This window comes from Peromyscus eremicus, chromosome 5, assembly GCF_949786415.1.
Source record: "Peromyscus eremicus chromosome 5, PerEre_H2_v1, whole genome shotgun sequence".
NCBI lineage: Eukaryota > Metazoa > Chordata > Mammalia > Rodentia > Cricetidae > Peromyscus > Peromyscus eremicus.
The window spans coordinates 77,035,770-77,057,005 of record NC_081420.1 but is presented as its reverse complement, the minus strand read 5'-3'; the positions used below and the strand labels follow the sequence as shown (position 1 = coordinate 77,057,005).

At 42.6% G+C, this 21,236-nt stretch overlaps 1 protein-coding gene across 1 annotated transcript in view; it reads left to right on the top strand.

Moving 5' to 3' along the window:
- The first annotated feature begins 279 nt into the window (after positions 1 to 279).
- Positions 280 to 21,236, top strand: part of Mkx (mohawk homeobox) — a 65,264-nt gene continuing 44,307 nt past the window's right edge. Inside the window, exons 1-4 of the mRNA XM_059262472.1 lie at positions 280 to 467; positions 2,148 to 2,307; positions 9,390 to 9,543; positions 9,962 to 10,297. Coding sequence (XP_059118455.1) covers positions 280 to 467; positions 2,148 to 2,307; positions 9,390 to 9,543; positions 9,962 to 10,297 — 838 coding nt within the window. The remainder of the gene's footprint in view (positions 468 to 2,147; positions 2,308 to 9,389; positions 9,544 to 9,961; positions 10,298 to 21,236) is intronic.

Sequence of the window (21,236 nt, the reverse complement as noted above, 5' to 3'; positions counted from 1 at the left end):
GCCGGGACCTGTCCCAGGGGTGCTGTGTGAGTGTGTAGGTAGCCAGGTGCTGAAGAAGGGCATTCACTAGTCTACCAGCAGCAATACAGCCCTGCCCCTCAGCTCAGCAGTCCCGCAGAACCCACCAAATTCTGGGTTTCTGAGCTGCGGGAACCTGGGCACAGTCGGGAGTAACGTGATGCGCCTTGATCTTCTAGAACCCGAGCCCTGCTGCAGAGCTCCTGGCGGCCCGGCTCCGAGGCGCTGCGGCGAAGCCGCACATCCCTGACAGCGGTCACCATGAACACCATCGTCTTCAACAAACTCGGGGGAGCCGTGCTTTTTGAGGACCGAGGCACCCCGGAGCGGGAACGTGGCAGCCGGCCATACGGTGGCGTCCTGGACAATCCACACACACGCCCGGAGGTGGGCATTCCAGACGGCCCGCCCCTCAAGGACAACCTCGGCCTGAGACACCGGAGGACGGGGTATGCTCACGCTCTGGGGTCGGTGCCGACCCATGAGTCCGGAGGGTAGAGGCGGCGAGTTGCGGGGTAGGGGGTATGAAGCGCAAACTAAGATCTGGGGATTCCGAGTCCCCAGCTTCTCCCAGGAGGGCAGATCTATGCCTCCTGGACTCGCACGCCCTGCTCTTAAGGATTTGCCTTCTCAAAACTGGAGGGATTAATTCCTTAGAACGGTTCAAAAGAGGCTTGGTGGAAATCGAGTTGGCGCCCAGTCCTCCCGCACCTAGAGGTCCCTGGCACTCGGGGACCCGGAGTAGTTTCTTGCTTTTTCTGCGTGTCTCGGCAACAGATTGAGCACTATGCTCTGACAGTGTAGAGTCGAACAGAGGGCTCTCAGGTAAGGCCTCGGGGAGCTTCGTCTTCTGTCACTCGAGGAGCTCACCTTGGCCTCGGGGTTCACCTTGGTCGGTTCCCCATACGGCATCCCTGGCGCTCACAGCTCGGCTGGGCCCGCGGCGAGCCCGGAGGAGGAGGCTGCGGACCGGGTGGCTTTCGGTTTCTGGTAGTAAGCGGGCTGTCGTCGCCTGAGAGCTCCGGGATGAGCCATCTGCTCCAGTCCCGGGACATGTAGGGCAGTGTGCGCCCGGCAAGGTCCTCGCGGCTCCTAGAGAGGCCGGCCTCCTCCTGAACCACAACACCAATTGCTTGTTTTGCCGCACTGACGCTTAGTGATAGAGATTAGGCTTCCTCAAACTGTTACAACCAGTCAGCGAGGATGGAATTGCATTTCAAAGAGTTCGAAGAAGCTGACGCCCGGGAGGCAGGGGCGCAGGCGCACCAGCGGGGACTAGGGCTGGGAGCGCTCGCAGTTGCGCGGCGACACCTCCCGGAGCCTCTCGGGAGCGCATCACCCTACGCCGGCTATAGAGTGAAGGCTGCTTAGCCTGCTCCTCCTGGAAGTCTGCTTTCCTGAGGTCTTTTACAAACCTTTGCCTGCTGGGACGCCGTTTCACACTTTTCACTCTTCCGAAAGAGGGAAAGAGGCCCTAGGACTATTTTATAGGGTCTGCCGTTTTCCCAGCTTCCAGCATCAAATGAAATGAGAGAGTTCAGAGAGTCTAGGCTGCCCTCCATCATCCTTTGCTTTGTTTCCGCCTTCCAGTATGTGTTCCCTGACCACTGGCGAACTGCAGCACCAGGACCTAAGCAAGAGAACTTGGAGGGCCAGCCTTCCCCCCACCCCCTACCCCTGCCCCGAGGCCAGGGCCACTCAATGGCTTGGGGGAGCGGGCGAGGAACGGGTCAGTTAGCTCTGGGTCCAGATCTTCTGTCAAAAGAACAGTTTTCCAACCACAATGCGTTCATTCCTACCCCTGCAGCCCTGCCTTATTGGGATCAAAATAGCTCCCCCTTTCAATATAAATGTAAGGCACAGGACCTTATGGCCAGGAGGCTATTCCGAGAGATGCATAAGACCCAGTGCCCCCACTGAGAAGCTGTGGGGTTTCCTTTTCTTGCTTTGCCCCAGTTGTGGGGCTCTCAGAGTTGAGGTGCATGATAGACATCCTGGGTTGTTGGGGGTGGGGTTCGGTTAAGCCCAGGCTGGATGCTGACGTCGCAGAAATGCGACCTATCATGGAGGTCCTTCAGGCCACCCAAAAGGTGCCACTAACACGTCCCTCTCCTCTCCTCACGTCCCAGGGCCCGGCAGAATGGAGGGAAGGTGAGGCACAAGCGACAGGCCCTGCAAGACATGGCACGGCCTCTTAAGCAGTGGCTTTATAAGCACCGTGACAACCCATACCCCACGAAGACCGAGAAGATATTGTTGGCCCTCGGCTCGCAGATGACGCTAGTACAGGTAATCCAGACCCCTCTAACTGGGGTCCCGTCTCCCCACCAGCCGCTGAGGAGCAGAAACAGAGTGCCCCTGCGGTTGCGCCTCTCCCTAGGATGATGCACAGCATTCATAGGCAGGTCCAGACACTCTGGCTTCTGTCGCTGATGAGGATAAGGGCTAGGTACAGGTGCCAGGTCCTGTCGTGGAAAAGAGATTTCACCCCTATCAATCACCTCAGTGCGAATGATTGGGTCCAGAAGGAGTTTCGGTGATGCCGTGTTGAGAGTGGAGGGAATACAAGGCCAGCTGCAGTGTGATAAGAAGATGGTTAGGAATCCTTGATTCAGGAGCCATGATGGATAAGGATGGTGCCACCCACCGTAATTTTCAGTCTTTGGTGTGTATCAGTTACTAGGGAGTCTACTCAGAGCACAGATTTTTGCATCGTGCTCTGTGTTCCTGATTACGTAGTTTTGGGGAGGGACCATAAAGCACATTTCTAACAAGTTCCCAGGTGGTGCTGAAGATGCTGATCGAGCCTTGAGAACCCTGTGGCCTGTGGGTGCATACTAGACCCCAAATTAAAGCATATGTACAGAATAAGTAAAAATAACCATTATTCAGAGGTAAGCCAGAAAACAGGAAAGGTGGGAAGAGGCTTCTAAACGCTGCATCATCCTGGCCCAGTTGGAAACCAAACCGCAGCACATTGTTACTGTTTTCTTCTGGGCTAAGAAGAGAAGATTCCAGTTTGTGAGCGGCCGGTGCAGTTTGTCAGTTGTAGGGAAATCGTGCCAGCGTGTTTCTTTTCTAGTGAACAAACGCTGCTTTGTATTTAATTAGCTTTTCTGAGCACAGTCGTGTCTGCTATTACCCCAAACCGTCGGTACAGAGCAGTTACTACCAGTTTTACCAAGGTGCAGGGGAGCTGTGGGTAAAGGCCAGAGGTCTTGGAAACAAATCCTGGATCAAATGCTTTTCCATCACACGACAGTTTTCTTTACTGAACATAGTGACATCAACTTTTGTGTAAACAACAGATTCATAAAGAGGAGGCCGCAGGGTGAGCCGGAAGACTCCATAAGTTACAGTAGCACAAGCAAGAAAGTTTGGACATTTCATGGAACATAAAATAAGAGGACACTGAGAGATCCAAGATAAAACTACTCTCGATAAAATAAAAATCTCCTTCCGGAGTATTTACAATTTCATTTAAGAATTACTGGAAAGTTTGACAAAGCATTTGTGTTGGCTTATAGCAAGGCCCCACAAAATTCCAGCGTGTATTTTTCTGCTTATTTTCAGAATACAGTTTTAGAGAAAAACATCTGCTTTCCTTCTTATCAACAGGAAATTGTAATAATGGTGATTTGCCACAGCACTGGAGGCAAAAACTAATTCTGTATTCTTGGCTTGAGATCTGTTTAACACAAAACTGTGAACCTTGCAAAAGCAGTTTCTAAATAGTTATTACAATCAGAAAAACTTGACTTATGAAAATAAATGCATATGCTCCAATGTTAATTTAAACAGGCCTGTTACTTATTCTGGACATATGCCCACTTACAGAGGAGCTTGAATACTAGTAGAAAGTTCAACAATAAAACACTATATTATTTTGGCTGATCATGTAGCTTCACTGCTATTCATATGTAAAGCAAGTGTATTTGACATGCTTTTAAAAACTGTTTAGTGATTAAAAAGTAACATTTGTAGTTATGAGATAAATTTAAATTATTATATTTTAATTGTTAATTTGAATGAAATGAAATGCAAAGTTATATTCTTAATTTAGTTATATAGTTACTCGCCGCTTGTAATGATAATTTTAATACAAATAACTGCTTTCACACTTATATCTTGGTAACACTATTACATTTTTCTAATTTATGTGAAATTTTCGTTCAAAAATGTTTTATTCTTTTATGCCATTTAGGATATAAAAATATGTAATTCTTAAGGGAAGTGAAGATTGTTTGCAATAATAAGTGACATATGTATAACAATGATTTTTTCATTATTGTCAGTAAGATAAATTTTTTAAACTTTAAAATGATAAGTGGAAAAAACTTGAAGTGCATAAAATTACCACCCAAGGACCTTATTTATAATCCATCTGAGGTTCAGTTATTTTCAACTATGCACAATGACATATGCAAAAGATATACATAATGTGCGATGTATGCCCACACATCCATCTATATAGGAATTTATATGAGTCAAACATGAATTAGACATCCAAAGCATATTCCAGCTTTATGGAAATTGCATAAATTATGCAAATACTTTGCACTTCTGGAGGAAAGCGTAGAGCTGTGATCTGAGTCAGGCTTTTGATCCTTGCAATTAGACTCCATGGCCTGAGTCAGTCTCTCCCTGTGAGTCATTTTCTCCTGTGGAGTGAGCCTTCTTAAGAAGAGTGGTCATGTCTTATTCATGGGGTTTACCCCGTAGTATGACTCTTTCCAAGCAGCACACTATCCCTACGTGCTTGTAGATTGAATAGCTTCTGCCTTCTGGGAAATGGCATTCGAGTCACACAGAGCTTTCCAGAATGTCTTTCTGACAGTTACAGGAAGTTTTGAACTCTGGTTTTAGTTTTAGAACATAGCTTTATCCTGTAGAATAAGTCTGCAGAACAAGCACAAGTATGCCTTGCTTTATTTTCAAATTGTCTGCGAATATACCATACCTCTATGCCTGTAGGGAGATTTGGAAAGCTGCCTTTGCTTCTGTCTGAACTCTTGGTTTTGGTCACTACAGGGCCTCCTCTCACTTCTTCCTCATGGCTTATTGCAACACGCTGTCACCATAACTATTTTATTCCTCAACAAAATATCTTAAGTTTGGGCATTTATTTCACATTTAACATTTTCCTCTGAGTGTGTGTCAAGCTTTTCCTATACTGTAATTTTCCTTTCCTTTGCTTCTCTTAAACTGCCAAGGAAAGGTGTGAAACCTAGTCAGCAATCTCCCATGAAGCACAGAAGTAAAAAGATGGAAATGTGTTTTAGTACTTTTTCTGATGCATAGAACCCTGGAGGACATTGGTTAGTACCTACCGTTTTTCATCCCTGAGAAAATGAAACAGAAATGAATGAACTGATCATGTGACTCTCATTTATTGTTATTCATTCACCTTAACAGTTTGGTCCTAATTTGCTATACCTGTGTTTAACTCTTATTTGCGCATGTCATCTTTATGAAATCATAAGAAGCATTTTGATCAAAATTAAGGAGAGTATTTCTGTGTGACATGCTTTGATGTCAACCAAACAAAATCTTATTATACTGGGTTTAGTTCCTATCACTAACACTGTTCACATACTATAAAAAATGTGCTATGTACTCCTAAAATAGGAATAGCTTGTGTTGCCGTGGACAATAACTAGTAGTATGAGACGGAAAGTTTGCATTATTGTAAGGTACGTAGCTTACCAAGGAATAATGCTTGGGTATTGGGGCTTCTTTCGTTAATAAAATTTCACATTCCTGTGATGTGCTCATGTACGTTTGGAAAAATCATAGTATTACAAAAAAAAATTTGTTTCCAACATTGGCATAGCTGTTTTTGCTGGTAGTTGAGTATTTATTTTGAGATAATACTTGTCACATATTCAACCAAAATCTTAGATGTGGCCTTATACATCATTCCAAGTGTTATAGGTACAGAAAGAAGATGTCCAATATGTATGCTAATAACTCAGAGTAGATTTGTTAATTTGATATGTTCAAAACTGGACAGACGACAGTTCATCCCTTTGGGTCCTCACTGCATTGCTCTGTCCACACAACAAACCTAAACGCCTTCGGTAAAGATGTGTGGAAAACTTTCGCTTCCAGTTTCTAGGTATTTGGCTCTTTAAGCTTTCGCTATAAAATATGCAGTTTTAAAGGCACTTCTGACATTAAAACACTGCTCTAGAACCTACCCTTGGTAAGAGAATATGAACAACAACGTGAAGGAACCCAAAGTGGGTGTCAAACATAGAAAATGTGAGTCTATGTTTTTACTGCCAGTGACACAAGAAATTTACATTAAGTCAATGAGGAAAAATGCAAAAATATGCAAATTCACCAGCCACTAGTACTTCTGGTGTTCCAGGGAGTCACTATTCAACCCCTCAGCCTACACTTAGCAGTTAAGTTATACTGTAGCTTTCTGGTGATAAAATACTGGCAGTGTATGTATGCTAGCAGACTTGGTGTTATTCAAACTTATGAAACCAGTTTAGAAAAAGCCTATGTTAGATATCACTGACCTTTCTGGAAAATCTCCTAATGTCATTATAATAGGTTGAGAACTAGGAATATATAACAACACATTAAAAATAGATAATCTACACAGAGAAACCCTGTCTCGGAAAAAAAAATTAGATAATCTCTAATTGTGAAAAGCCAATTAATTCCCTCTGACATTTAAATGTTCTTCCATTTTTATACATTAGAATTATAGTATACGGTTGTTTGTTTTTCTTAACTAGTAAGTCATTCCACTTTTACTATATGAAATGTTGGGAGAATTGAGTTTCATACTGTACCATATGGGTATAATGCAAGTTAGTGAACATTAGTTAAGATCTAACTCATATAGTCTAAATTATATGTTGTTTAGTAAAGAAAATAACACAGGTCGCTGGCAACTGCTTATGAAGGAACAGCGGTGAGAGCAGGAGGCAGGATGGACGGCAAGCTGCCAAGAGGATGGCGGGTATGTAGACAGTGAAGGCGGGTTCCCAGCGCTCTGCTTTTAGAGTTGATAAAGATGTTGGGAACATCTGAATCATTTTACAGCAGGCAAAGGGATTGCTGTTTTGTTTTTTCATGCTAAGGATCAAACCCAGAGCTTTGCATATGCTAGGCCAGCGCTCTATCACTGTGTTACATCCCAGCCCCTAGATGAAGTTCAGGAAAAGTTAGAATGAGTTAACTAAATTTACATGACGTGGCATGTTTTTAGACAACTCAGAACAGGGAACCAGGCCACTTTTCATTATACCACAGTCACAGGGCAGTAGGACATTAATAATGACTTGAAGAAGTAAACTGATTAAGTCAAAACAATGCATCCCCTTTGGATTTGATAATAGTTATTAAGATCCATTTAAGAGAACAGAATGAAAACAAGGGAAGTCTGAGAGAATGTTTCTAAAGTTACCAATTAATAGTCATGGGGATTTCATGAAAATTTGGGCAGCGAGAGAACCAGAGGGGAGGGTGGGAAAGGTAGTGAGGAAGAGACCAGGAGCTCGTTGCGTCCATGGTGAATGACTGCCCTGGGTCTCAGATTATTACTGTTATTATAGGGGTTCAGGTGAGTGTGTCACATTTGTAGATTCGTGTGTGTGTGTGTGTGTGTGTGTGTGTGTGTGTGTGTGTGTGTTGATATGGCCTTGCCAAGGCCCGCACTTCATACCATAGCTAGTATGCAGTAGCTACTCACTGTTTTATTTGTTGAGTGAATACTCCTGGGCATTGCCTATGTGAGGAGGATGGAGAAACTGAGAATTTGAAGCACTGAATCATGGTAATAACAGTTCAGCTTGACTGGAAGAGAAGTTGGTGAAGACTAAGGTTTTTGCAGTGGTCTGGTACACACTGTGAAAGGACGGCCACCTAGTTCAAGGCGGAAGGGGGCAATATGAGTGTAGTCAAGTGTTATGAGAAAAAAAATACATGTTAGACAAGGAGGAAAATCTAATTTTCCTTTTTTAAGCAACAATCACTATAGTTTCAAATAATAATTAGATATTGAGCAGTTTTCAAAAGTACTTATTTTATATTTATAACACTTATCCTATACTATAAACAGCCTAAATATATTTATAGCATGACTAAGAAAGAAAGAAAGAAAGAAAGAAAGAAAGAAAGAAAGAAAGAAAGAAAAAGAAAGAAAGAAGGAAAGAAAGAAAGAAAGAAAGAAAGAAAGAAAGAAAGAAAGAAAGAAAGAAAGAAAGAAAGAAAGAAAAAGGGTCTTCCACTGAAAACATTGCCACACAAACCATTATAGTAATAGAAGTTTGTGTTCTGGAAGAAATTCATAGAAAAAATAGGTATTTATATAGTTCATTTTTTTTTCGAGACAGGGTTTCTCTGTGTAGCTTTGTGCCTTTTCCTGGAACTCACTTGGTAGCCCAGGCTGGCCTCGAACTCACAGAGATCCGCCTGGCTCTGCCTCCCGAGTGCTGGGATTAAAGGCGTGCGCCACCACCGCCCGGCTAGTTCATATTTTTAAAAGCAAATACTGTCCTTCCTTTTAGTTTTTTTGGTTTTTGTTTTTGTTTTGTTTTTTAAGCTATGTGCTGTTGATATCCTGATAGCCTGATACTTTAGGAGAAAAGCACATTCTATCCTCTAGGAACTCAAAATGGCTCCGTGAAGGAAGAACGAAAGTAATTCAAATGTTATTTTTTTGTCTTCATTGATGTCTTTAACAGTGGACTTTCAGTTTCATGCAGGGTGTCCTGGCCTTCCCCTCCTCCCGCCCGCTCCTGGTTACACCACCTTTGATCATTTTGCTAGCTCCTCTTTTTAAGTGTCCAGCTCCTTAATTGGCTTCCAAGGCTTGGACCTCGACTCACTTCAGCTTGCCTACTCACAGCTCAGCCTGAAGGTGAACCTCAGCCTGTCACCCTCAAATCGGACCCTCCCTTCCTTTAAGTCTTACGTATGACTTTCGTTTTCCTGTTGGACCGGTCATCTGTGTGTGTCTCTAGTACCTTAGCGTAAATATTTCCCAAACAGGACATACCGGCACATCCTCAGAAAGCTGTCTTATTTTTCAAAATTTCAGGGCAACACAAGTTGGTCAACTCAACATCACCGTTGACTTTTCCACTCACGTTTGTGGATTCTTGTATCATTCATCCTCCCTCTCCCTGCCCTTCCCCTTTCTTCTCCCTCTCTTTTGAGATGGTGCCTCCCACTGTTCCCCAAGCTGACCCTAAAGCCTGGCCTTAAGTGATTCTTTTGCCTCAGCCTCCCAAGTAGCTAAGACCACAGGTGTATAGCGGGAGTCCTGGTCTTGGACCCTTTAAGAGAAAGTTACTGCATAATCACCACGTTTTAATGCTATGTTAATTGAAAAACTAATGCCGTTTTAGGTGTCAAATTGGTTTGCTAATGCTAGACGTCGGCTGAAGAACACTGTTCGTCAGCCAGATTTGAGCTGGGCCTTAAGAATAAAGCTATACAACAAGTACGTGCAGGGCAACGCGGAGCGGCTCAGCGTGAGCAGCGACGACTCCTGCTCTGAAGGTTCGTTCAGGTTTTTATTTTCCTGTCTTTGCTTTGCCATTGCAATAAGTTCACCCTAGATGCTGTATTAACGGTTGACCCCACAGTGCCACTGTAGTGCCACAGATTTGGGGTTTATTGCATGAGGTAACTTCACCTTTACAATTTTATAAAGCAACAGGAATTACAGCCATTTCCTCTGTTTATAGATTTGTCCCGTAGGGGTAAAAAAGCGTTTTCATTAAAATTAAATACCCTATGGAACAATTACATAGGTTCCTGCATCCTTTTACCTAAAAATTAATCTTATATATCAAAAATAATCTTACATATAGCATAGATTCTTCCATTGCGCGTATCTTTAATGGCTAAATGTGACAGCTGAGCAGCTAAGAGAAGTATGTGCAAATACTACTTGGTGATATTTTTTTCCCCTCAGATGGAGAAAACCCCCCAAGAAATCACATGAACGAAGCGGGCTATAGCACCCCTGCCCATCACACTGTGATTAAAGGGGAGAGCTCAGTGATAAAGGCTGGAGTGAGACCAGAGTCAAGGGCGCCCGAGGACTATGTGTCACCTCCCAAGTACAAGAGCAGCTTGTTGAACCGTTACCTTAACGACTCTTTGAGGCATGTCATGGCCACAAGCACTGCTATGATGGGGAAAACAAGGCAAAGGAACCACTCGGGATCTTTTAGCTCCAATGAATTTGAGGAAGAGCTGGTGTCTCCGTCATCATCAGAAACGGAAGGCAACTTTGTCTACCGCACAGGTAAGCCCGTGCTTTGTTCTAATTACGGTGGCCTGTGTGAGACAGAGAGAAAACTGTGGCAGAGGGATTTATTATAACAGATATAAGAAAGCCATAAGATGCATGGATTGCCGTAATGCGTTCTGACATAAAGCTTGTGATTTGTTTTAAAAACGGCAATGGATATATTTGTTGGTAGATACGTTTGTTAGTCTCAGAGAGCCTGAGATATTTTGTTCTTTAGTAGTAAGGATAAGAATCTCCATTCTTACTGATAATTTTAAGCATGATGATGTGATAACAGTATTTATTTCTTTGCTGTGTATTTTGTGTGTGCATCTGTGAATGGGCTCATGTGTGTCAGGCGCCTTCCTCTCCCGCTCTCAGCTTTATTCCCTCGAGGTTTGGTCTCTCATTGGCCCTGGATCTAGGCTTGTAGCCAGCAAGCCCCAGAAACTCTCCTGTCTCTGACACACCAGCACTGGGGTTACAGGCACATGTCCCATCATGCTTAGCTTTTTTATGGGGGTGCTCAGGTCCTCACGCTCGCGCAGCAAGTTTTCTTCCCCTCTGAGCCATTTCGCCTGCCTGATGATAACGATATTTAAAGGATGTATGTGCTCCCTTTGTGAGTAACACACACAGTGGAGGATTGTGCTGGATTGTGGCCAGCCATGCAAATGTTTTATGTTCCATCTTTTCTTTTACATACTTTGGTTGCTAGATGTGATAGGAAATGAATACAAATTAACACACGTGCCAGCATTTTCAGAAGGAAAAACACAAGCCTGGATCCACTTACTTTGGAAATTTCACTTTCATTCCTGGAAAGTACAAGTAGAGCTGATAAATAGCTTTGAAAATGTTATGTTCATTCCAGAAATATTGAGCTGATTTCTACCTGTCCAAAGCATTCAGATGGAGTAGCAGGTTGGCAAAGATTTCTGTCTTGACTTTAGCTCAGAGAGATTTGCTTTTAAGGAGTATTTGAGCAGGCTTACTTTGAAAGAAGGGATAGGTGAGATCTACATCTGGTATTGATGCAGCCTGGCTCCTAAAAACACCAATGAATGAGCCTAATGTTAGATCTCTAGACAAGAAAGCACTCAGCCTAGCCAGTCACACCACAGATGGGAAAACCAACCAAGAATACACCATGGTTAAGCATTGGCTGAACAGTACAGCTGAGCCTGCACACGGGGTTCCAGGAGGGGCACCTCTGCCAGCACTATGATTGTATCTACTACCACCAGTCACCACCTGTAGTTAGCCTACAACCACCAACCTCTGCCCATAGTTACCCTACCACTAATCAATGCCTGTAGCTACCCTACCACTAATCAATGCCTGTAGCTACCCTACCACTAATCAATGCCTGTAGCTACCCTACCACTAATCAATGCCTGTAGCTACACTACTGCCTGCAGTTATCCTACTGCCAATCACTGCCTGTAGTTAACCTACCACCATCAGTCACTGCCTGTAGTTAACCTACCACCATCAGTCACTGCCTGTAGTTAACCTACCACCATCAGTCACTGCCTGTAGTTAACCTACCACCATCAGTCACTGCCTGTAGTTAACCTACCACCATCAGTCACTGCCTGTAGTTAACCTACCACCATCAGTCACTGCCTGTAGTTAACCTACCATCATCAGTCATTGCCTGTAGTTAACCTACCACCATCAGTCACTGCCTGTAGTTAACCTGCCACCATCAGTCACTGCCTGTAGTTAACCTACCACCATCAGTCATTGTCTGTAGTTAACCTACCACCATCAGTCATTGCCTGTAGTTAACCTACCACCATCAGTCATTGTCTGTAGTTAACCTACCATCATCAGTCATTGCCTGCAGTTAACCTACCACCATCAGTCATTGCCTGCAGTTAACCTACCACCATCAGTCATTGTCTGTAGTTAACCTACCACCATCAGTCATTGTCTGTAGTTATCCATCCACTACCAATTACTGCCTGTAGTTATCCATCCACCACCAATCAGTGCCTGTAGTTACCATTTTTCCACTAACAATCATTTCCATGGTTATGCCACTACCATTGACAACAATGGTATATTCCCTAAGAATTTGTTGAGTACCATGTGCCCAACATTATGGCAGATGTGATATCTAAATTATACTCTTAGAGAAGAATGAGGTAGGTAATTCCTTGTCCCTGGAGAGTTTTCCGGTAGCATTTAGTTCAAGTCATTTTTTGCATTATAAAACTAATTTTTCAAGGTATATCGTAGGACAGAGACTGAGTTAGAAAGACTACAAGGTGAAACCTGTAGCTGGAGCCAATGACCTAAGCAGTCTTCTTGGAGGTCCAGCAAGCATATGATGGCAGAAAGAGAGGGCAGAAGTCTGGAGGTGCTACTTATCCATCAGCTCCCATGATAAAGACATGGCTTGTGTATGGCAGGCTCTTCTTGACTACTGGGGCCCTCTCTTTGAAATGATGGATTTTGTTTAACTCTTACTGGGTAGTTAACCCACTACTCCCAGTCATTTACTGAGTAGTGATGATACACTTGGCCCTGCTATGGGGACTGCACACCTCTACACAACCTAACACTGACTGTTGAGGAACCTGGCATGGCAGCAGCGGAGCTTTAGGAAGTAATCCACAGTCAGAACACTGAGTACAGCCTTCCAATTGGTTAGCCTGAAAGCTTCTCAGGTGTCCACAGGTGTGAACATTTATCATCCCGTAAATGTCAGGACACCCTTAAAGAGCTGAGTCAACACTTTACAGTTTGCATCTCTAGCTCTCTCATAAGGTAATTCCAAGCACACAGAAATAAAATAAAAACAGCCTCAGAAAGAGGGACTGGTTGTAGGAAGAAATTAAAATAAAAAACCATTTAGCCAATAATGAAAATGAAGAAACTCTATATTAATATCTGACTGCTAGGAGCTAAGTAGAAGTTGGAGTTAATTCAGAGTTTTGGAGAAAGGAAAATAAATCAAGAAATTCCAAATGCAGGTATCTAAAAGAAAAACATAAGTAAAAGGGGGGGGCCAAAAAAAGAGAGAATGATGGAGAAGGATGTATCCTAATGATGTTCCTGTTCCCTCAACCCCAGAGGCTCTGGTGTGGTGTTCTGTGTGTATAACTTGGGGATTGCTTTTGAACTTACTCTCCAAGTGTGTTTCTGTTCTTTGCATACACAACCCTCCTCCAATCTCCTTGAGACTGAGCATAAACTTTAATTTTTTTCTGCAGAATTATATAGGAAAGCTGCCTTGTTTTGTATAAAACCCCCATAATAATCATCCCATCTGCAATGATATTAATTGACTTAAGTTTGGAACACATACATAAAATAGGGACGTTTTATGATTAAATGAACAATACTTTTGTTTGACACTGAAAAAAAAGTAAAAGGGGGTAAAACGAAAGTCAGAGAATAAACTAACCACAAATTTGAAGGTAATAGTAAAAAAAACAAAAAATAGTCACAAATTAACATTGGAGATGACAAAGTAGGTTTAGAAACAAATGCATAGTTATCAAGCAGAATTTTTTTCTACTTATCATGAAGGGCCTGGGGAGGTGGCCCTGTGGCTAAAACATCTGTCACACAAGCAGCAAGCATGAGGACCCGAGTTCAGATCCCCAGCCCCACATGAATGTCAGTAGGGTGTGGTGGCCCTTCTGTAATTCCAGCCCTTGAGAGGAAGACAGAGGGTCTCTAGAGAAAGCCAGCTAGTGAGACCAACTTGATCAACAGGCTCTGGTTTACTCAAGAGGCCCTTCTTCAATGGATAAGATGGCAAATGGTTGAGGGAGACTACAGATGTCAACCTTGGGCTAACACATGCACACAGATACAGTGCACACCCAGGCCAACATGTGCAGACATATACACAAGCACACCTGCACACCTGTGACTGTGTAGATGCAATAAATTAGCCCTGAAAATAAATGATAAATTCATAAGTAAGAAAGCTTTATAAATGGCCAAACTCAGGAAAAATTCAGGCTTTTAGTAAATCAGTGTCCCCAGAATTATGAATTGATGGATCTATTGGGTTGTTTTTGTTTTTTCAAACTTTGAGTAAGTCTTCAGTTCTACACATTTTCTGGAACATTTAAAATTATTGCAAGTGCTTCAGTTTTTAAAAAAATGTAAATGTTATCCTAATCCCAGACTAGATTGAGATAATATAAAAGTCCCTTTATGGTAGAGAGTACTGAGCAAGCTGAGAGATTTTTACAGTCAACTATTCAAACTGCAAAAACATGGACACAGCTATGATGGTACAAATGTACATGCACAGGTACAGCAAAGGTTTCTTGGAAGAAAAATGCAATTAATGGGGTGAGTTAGGTAGCAACTGTTTATTTAGGGGAAAAATGTTTCTTATAAACACGTTTATGTTACCCAGTAAAAACAAGATTATATGCCTGTAAAATGCCCATTGTACTGAGTCTTTTGAAAACGTGTGCTCTTTTCAAAGGTGACAAAACACAGGGTCAGAAGGAATGCTGTGCCTGCACTTGATGCTTTTCAGACTTCAATATTTTGGCTGTTTATTTTTCTTAAACCATTCCAAGAGTACTTGGTCCCTATTAAGTACCATTCATCTGCCTGCTTGCTTTAGAAGTAAGGCCCATTTTTTCCTTGTCCAGCCAGTGAGAAAGCAACCTAGACACGTAAACTTTTTCATGCATGTGTATAAACTTAAAAAGAACAGTCTGACTTTTTTTTTCCTTTAATGTCTAAGCTTGGAAAATTAAGAGAAAGACCAAGGGCCTGAAAGCACTGTGCTAAGTTTCAGGACAAACAATAAATGTCTATCTTCAGGGGACTGAGTGATGGCATTATCACAGCCAGGTTAGCGTGTGGGGCACAGGGGACTCTGAATGCTTTCTGAGTAACCACTGTGGCTTTCCTTGGCATCTGAGCCTACTCCAGAGTCCTTCATTTCCATCTGGTTATGTCTCTTTCCTCATCAGAACAGCAAGGTTTGAAGTCTGCTGTTCACTAACACTCCTACTTCACCTTGCTGTATACAAAGATGTAAACTCCATTTTAAAAGAACATTCTAAGTGTGATTTGTTCATTTGTCTATGCTAAGCAATAACAATTACATCTCTCTCCTTTTTTTGTTGCTATCTAAGAATAGACTTCATTGTGAAGATGGAATCAGGAATTGAAATTGGTGTGTGGAAGGATCTTGGGGTGCTGGTGAAATTTGATTTCACCAATTTTTTTTTTTTAAGATGGAATCTCTCTGTGTAGAACAGAGTGGCCTAAAACTCACAGAGATCGGCCTGCTGGCCGTGTGAGTGCTGGGATTAGAGGTGTGCACCAGCCCACCTGGCTTTGTCCATTCTTATTAAATCATCAGAGGAAGGAGAGGGTCTGTGGGTTATGAAGCAAAAATCATCAGTGTATGAATGTTTCGTTGGTTTTTATGTAAACATTATTTCACTGTATTTTGCAGCCTTTGGCATGATGCCAAAGCCATAATAAATCCTCAGTAAATATTCACTAAAACATTTCCAATACAACTGACCAGAATTCCCAATGTTTTAAGTACAATTAAGTGACGTTGAAGGCAAGCAGTCACTCCGTGAGTGTCCACGGGAAGAAATCCTGTGAATTAAAACAGCGATTCATATTCAGCATGTTAGGCTAAGGAGTTGTGAGTAGGAATTTTCAGCGATTCACTGGAGCGAATTTCTGTAACAAACTGATGACACCCAAGCCTCTGGATGCTGAGGTGGGGCCGAGGCATCGGGATAAAGTTTTCTAGTCCTCATTCATCCCTCTGTCCTCTCTCTTCCTTCTGTTCTCCACACAAGACCAACTAACTACGCCACCTTAGAAAACAAGTCCTCATTAGGACCTTTCCTAGAGGATTTAAATCTTCCTTATGCCTCAAAACCAAATCTATTGAGTTTTCTTTTCTATGGAAAAAGGGGAAGAAATTTCTAAGTGTGGTGATTAGAGGCTATCAGAAAAGCCTGGAATGAAACTTAAGGAATTCTGCTTTCCACTTGGCTGGAGAACAAGGGGTGTGTGTGTCTGTCTGTCTGTGTCTGTGTGCGTGTTCACAGCTCACAAATGAACCTCTTTCTAAGTGCCTGGGACATTCAGACCTTTCTCTGAGCTCCCCGTCAGTATATAATTCATTGGTGTAACCTGCTCCCAAGAGGCTGAGTGTTGTAAGTTCATCTTGTTAAGCTGACTTAATTAGTCACATCTGTCCTAGACAAAACATCCAGGCCTCCAGGACGGCTCTCTGTGTGCTGTGAATTAATCATGTTTAGCTTTTCCTGTGCTTGACTGAGGTGAATGTCCCCAGTAAAGGGAAATTTTTGATGGAGAGCAAAAGGAAGCCATGTTCTTGGTACATGGGACAGACACTTTAAGATACAGAGGCTATTTGGACTGCCTGCCATGTTGCAGAATTGAAGCCAAATGAGAGAGCTAGGCAGTGGAGTTGCTGAAAAAGTACACCAAAGGTTGTGGACGATAAGGGCCAGCTGCCATTTCTGAGTGTTTTTGTCTTAGCTGAAGATACCCTTGGAGGGATAAGATGTTCTCTTCCCTCTCATTTCCTGCACACTCATGTATGTTAGAATTTAAGCTGGTGTCTGTAGTAAGGTCCAGGTGTGCCAGTGAACCCAGCAAGCCCCTGGGTCAGCCTGAGATGTCACCTCACTCCAGGCTTCACGTCTTTGGAGAAGTACATTCTGGTTCTGACAACTGCTGCGTGTTCCTCTTCAGCAGCAAGTCCATCCTGTCTGAGGTTCTCCTGTGCATAGAGTCATTCCCACGTCATGGTATGAGGTCCAGGAACCCCGTGCTTGGACCAGCCACTTCTTAATGAGACTTGCATAAATGAACCATAGGAAAAATTTTAGAAGATGCTTTAACAGACGTTCTTCAATGATGAGAATCAATTCTTCTGCATTAGTAGCTTCAAGATTGGTACTGGAACATGTGGCTATCAAGGCAGTGATGTGGCTTTGTGAAGGAGAGTGCGTGTGGATCTGTGTGCACATGAGGTTTGTCTTTGGATCTTGTAGAACACTTTCTGCTTTCGATGCAATTTTTTAGTTCCAATTATTATTATTATTATTATTATTATTATTATCATGACTATTATTATGATTTGGTATTGTAATTTGGCTGCTTCCTGTTGAACTTTGCCATTTTGGACTATTTAAAACAATGCTTTCCTGACAAGGTAACAACAGTTGATAGACTACAGCAGAAAATTATGAGACCACCTGTCTCTGGTCCAGCCAGTGGCATTTAAAGGCTATTTGGAAATTTACCCAGTTGTTTTCAGCCTTGTACCTTACCTATCAAACACCATCTGGGGAGGAGGTAGTTAACGTGAGTGAAATTCCAAGATAGCAGAAATTTAAGTATAAATATAAAAATACAAAATTATCTGCTCCTCTGACATCATAAATTTGTTTTGTTTTTTGGGGGTTTGTCTATGTAGCTTTGGTGCCTGTCCTGGATCTCACTTTGTAGACCAGGCTGGCCTCGAACTCACAGAGATCTTCCTGGCTCTGCCTCCTGAGTGCTGGGATTAAAGGCATACACCAGATGCCTGGCTCTGACATCATAAATTTAAACACTGCTTTCAGGGTGTTTTAAGGACTCTTCTTTTCTCTTCTGTTTCCTGCCTTCTCTGAGAGCTTCATTAAGTTGTTACTTAAAGCTGGGATCAAACCAAGGGCCTTTGGCAGTAAGACAAATGGTCTACCCCTGACCCACGCTCCTATCCCCCAGTCCCTTTAAAAAGTCATTCTAACTTCTAGTCAGAACCCTCAGAGTTTGCCACCTTAACTGGACCCTAACTTGTTTGGGTAAAGAATAATGACTTTCTGATGGATTTTGAAAGGGCAGAACTTCCTAGTTACTAATTTCAAAGCAATAATATTTCAAATGAGATTTATAGACATTCTAACCATTGGGTAAGATCACGACAACCTTAGACAATCTGTAGGTTCTTAGTAAACATTCAATAATGACCATGATTGTAAAACTTACTCACAGAGCTTATGTGGAGAATTTTAAGCAAAAATGATGCTTGAATTTACTTTATAGATTCACTTGAAAAATACAAATGGAATTACACAAAGTATCTCCCCCATTGCGAATAACCGAAAGAGGCACAGGCAGGAGAGGGAGGGAGGGAAGGAGGGAAGAACGGGCAGAGAGAGAGAGAGAGAGAGAGAGAGAGAGAGAGAGAGAGAGAGAGAGAGAGAGAGAGAGAGACAGAGACAGAGAGACAGAGACAGAGAGACAGAGAGAGAGAGAGAGAGAGAGAGAGAGAGAGAGAGAGAGAGAGAGAGAAAGACAGAGAGACAGAGACAGAGACCGAGAGTCACTCACTCCCTGAGTGGCTCAATCTTTGATACCTCATGGGTACCTAAGAAAGCCAAAATGAAGATCTGAGACTCTCAGCCTCAGTAGCAGCATGACTTGCAGGTGAGGCCAGAGTGGTATCGTAGCTTGGAGAATGCATTGTTTGTTTGTTTGTTTGTTTGTTTGTTTGTTTTAGAGCTGGGTTTGATCCATATATACCTGTCCTTTTATACATTTTTTTACATTGTAATGCTTAAGACAGACAACAATACTAATTTCATACTTGTCTCAATGCAAACAAAAATGCTGTTTTTTTTTAATTTATTTCTGTGTGTGTGTGTGTGTGTGTGTGTGCGTGCGCGCGCGCGCACACGCTCATGTGATGGTAGGAAGCACACATATGGCGACCAGAGAGCAATTTAGTGAAGTTTGATCCTCTCCTTCCACCTTTATGTGGGGTCTGGAGACTGAACTAAGGTTGCCGCGGGTGCGGTACAAGCACTTTTACCAGCTGAGCCATCTTGCTGTCCACGAAGTATGTCTTGAAGCGCAGGCACATTCTTTCTGTTAGGTAGTGATGCCCAGTGCCTTGCACACATTACAAGTTCTCCATGGCCCTGAATTGGTGATGTATTGATTGAGTTTTTATAGGCTCCCTAGCACTTCAAATAGTAATATATTTGCTACATAAGTATTTCTTAAGTGAGTGAGTTGGTGTTTTAATGTTTAAGTGTGTCTCCTCTTAAAATCTTGACAGACATTCAAATGTGCACAGGTGTATGTTGGTCTTCATTTAGCACCATGACAAGAGAAAGAAAAAGATCCTGAATAAGTTACAGTTAATAAAAACCCAGATTTTTAAAGAAAGAAAATGTAAATTTTTGAAACCAGGCAAAGCTTAGATAAATCAAGCTCAAAAGAGATTGTAAAATGAAAATAATTCGATTTTAAGTAAAAGAGAAACTTCCAGGAAATTCATAGGTAATGAGTGGGGAAGAGTAGCTAGTTTGAAGAACATCCATCAATGAAGGAAACTCTAGCAGGCACATTTATCTCCACTGTAAACATCGCTTTGGAGAGGAGACTTCAGAAACAAAGTGAGATTTAGACCCATTCATCAGAACTCTTCTGTCTCTGTGAGGGTTGACAAGAAGCCAGAACAAAGATTTGCCTTTTTAAGAATGACTGTGTGGGCAGGGCGGTGGTGGTGCACGCCTGTAATCCCAGCACTCAGGAGGCAGAGGCAGGTGGATCTCTGTGAGTTTGAGGCCAGCCTAGTCTACAGAGCTAGTCCAGGACAGGCTCCAAAGCTACAGAGAAACCCTGTCTCGAAAAACCAAAAAAAAAAAAAAAAAAGAATGACCGTTTGGAGTTGAGGATGTAGCTTAGAGCTCATGCCTCCCATGTGTAAAGACTACTCCTCACCCCAACTCACATCTTAGAATAGGAGACAGTCTATGCAGAAACCTTAGGTTTCTCCTCTCTTCTATGTGTAAGAATGATGAACCCTACGTTTTACCAATTTTACTACTAAAAAAAGGTTTATGAGCAGGAGACTTGGATCCTGCAGAGACATTCTCTGGGTTTTGTCCTGATTCTTCTGCTGGCATCTGTCAATAAATCCAGCGTGACCGGTTTCTGATGCTCAGACTTGCCACAGAGGCTGGTCACCTCCTGGGCTGTTCCTTGGATGTGCTTGTCCATTGTCCCTGTCACTGTGTTTAAGACTGTGTCAGTGTTTCCATTAAGAGACATTTTCATACCCTGGGGTTTCTAAATGTCATTAAAATTCAAGCCAAATTCAAACCCTGGTGTAAAAGAGTCTTTTTTCCCCTTTCTCTATGCATAATGAATATAAGCCAATAACCCCCACCAATTCTAAGTTTAGTTCTGTGCTTAAACTTTCTGCACAGAATGAGACTCAGTAAGGGACATTGACACCTCCTTGTAGCCTGAGACTGAAGAAAATGTAAAAAAAAAAAAAAAAAAAAAAAAAATTTACAGCCTCTGAAAATGACATGTTCTGTTTAATGAACACGGAGGTGGGTCCTCTGCCCCCTCCCTGTCCTCCATGTCATGTCTGTCTGTCTCTATCTCTCTATGTCACTCTCCCTCCCTCCCTCCCTCCCTCCCTCCCTCCCTCCCTCCCCATTCCTTGATTAGTTACAGGTCGTCTCCCTGACTTCTGCTTCCCTACTGTGTTTCTAAAATCCAACAGGTATCTTTCTGTCTAAATTTTTCTGTGTAGCGTTGTGGGTCTTACAGAAGTTTTACTCTGGGTAATTATGTACTTTCTGCCAGCCCTGAAGATTTTGGTCCTTTGAAGTTTTAAAGCCACATATTCTTCTTTTCTATGAGTTATTAGATTGTTGATAACTGTGAATTTCCTGGAAGCAAGGGGGCTAGTAAACGTGTTTACCTTAAGCAGTTGGTTTTCTTGTTTGTTTGTTTCTGAGAACTTTTTTCCTTGTTTTTCAGGTTGATGGAGGATGGATGTTTAAATAGCAGTTAGGTACTGAACCGGTCCTCCTCTGTGTCAGCTTAGTTACAGCTTCTCTCAGGGTGGCACTCTAAAGGGGTCTTTAGACTTTCCTGAAGGATCCTCAGATCCCAT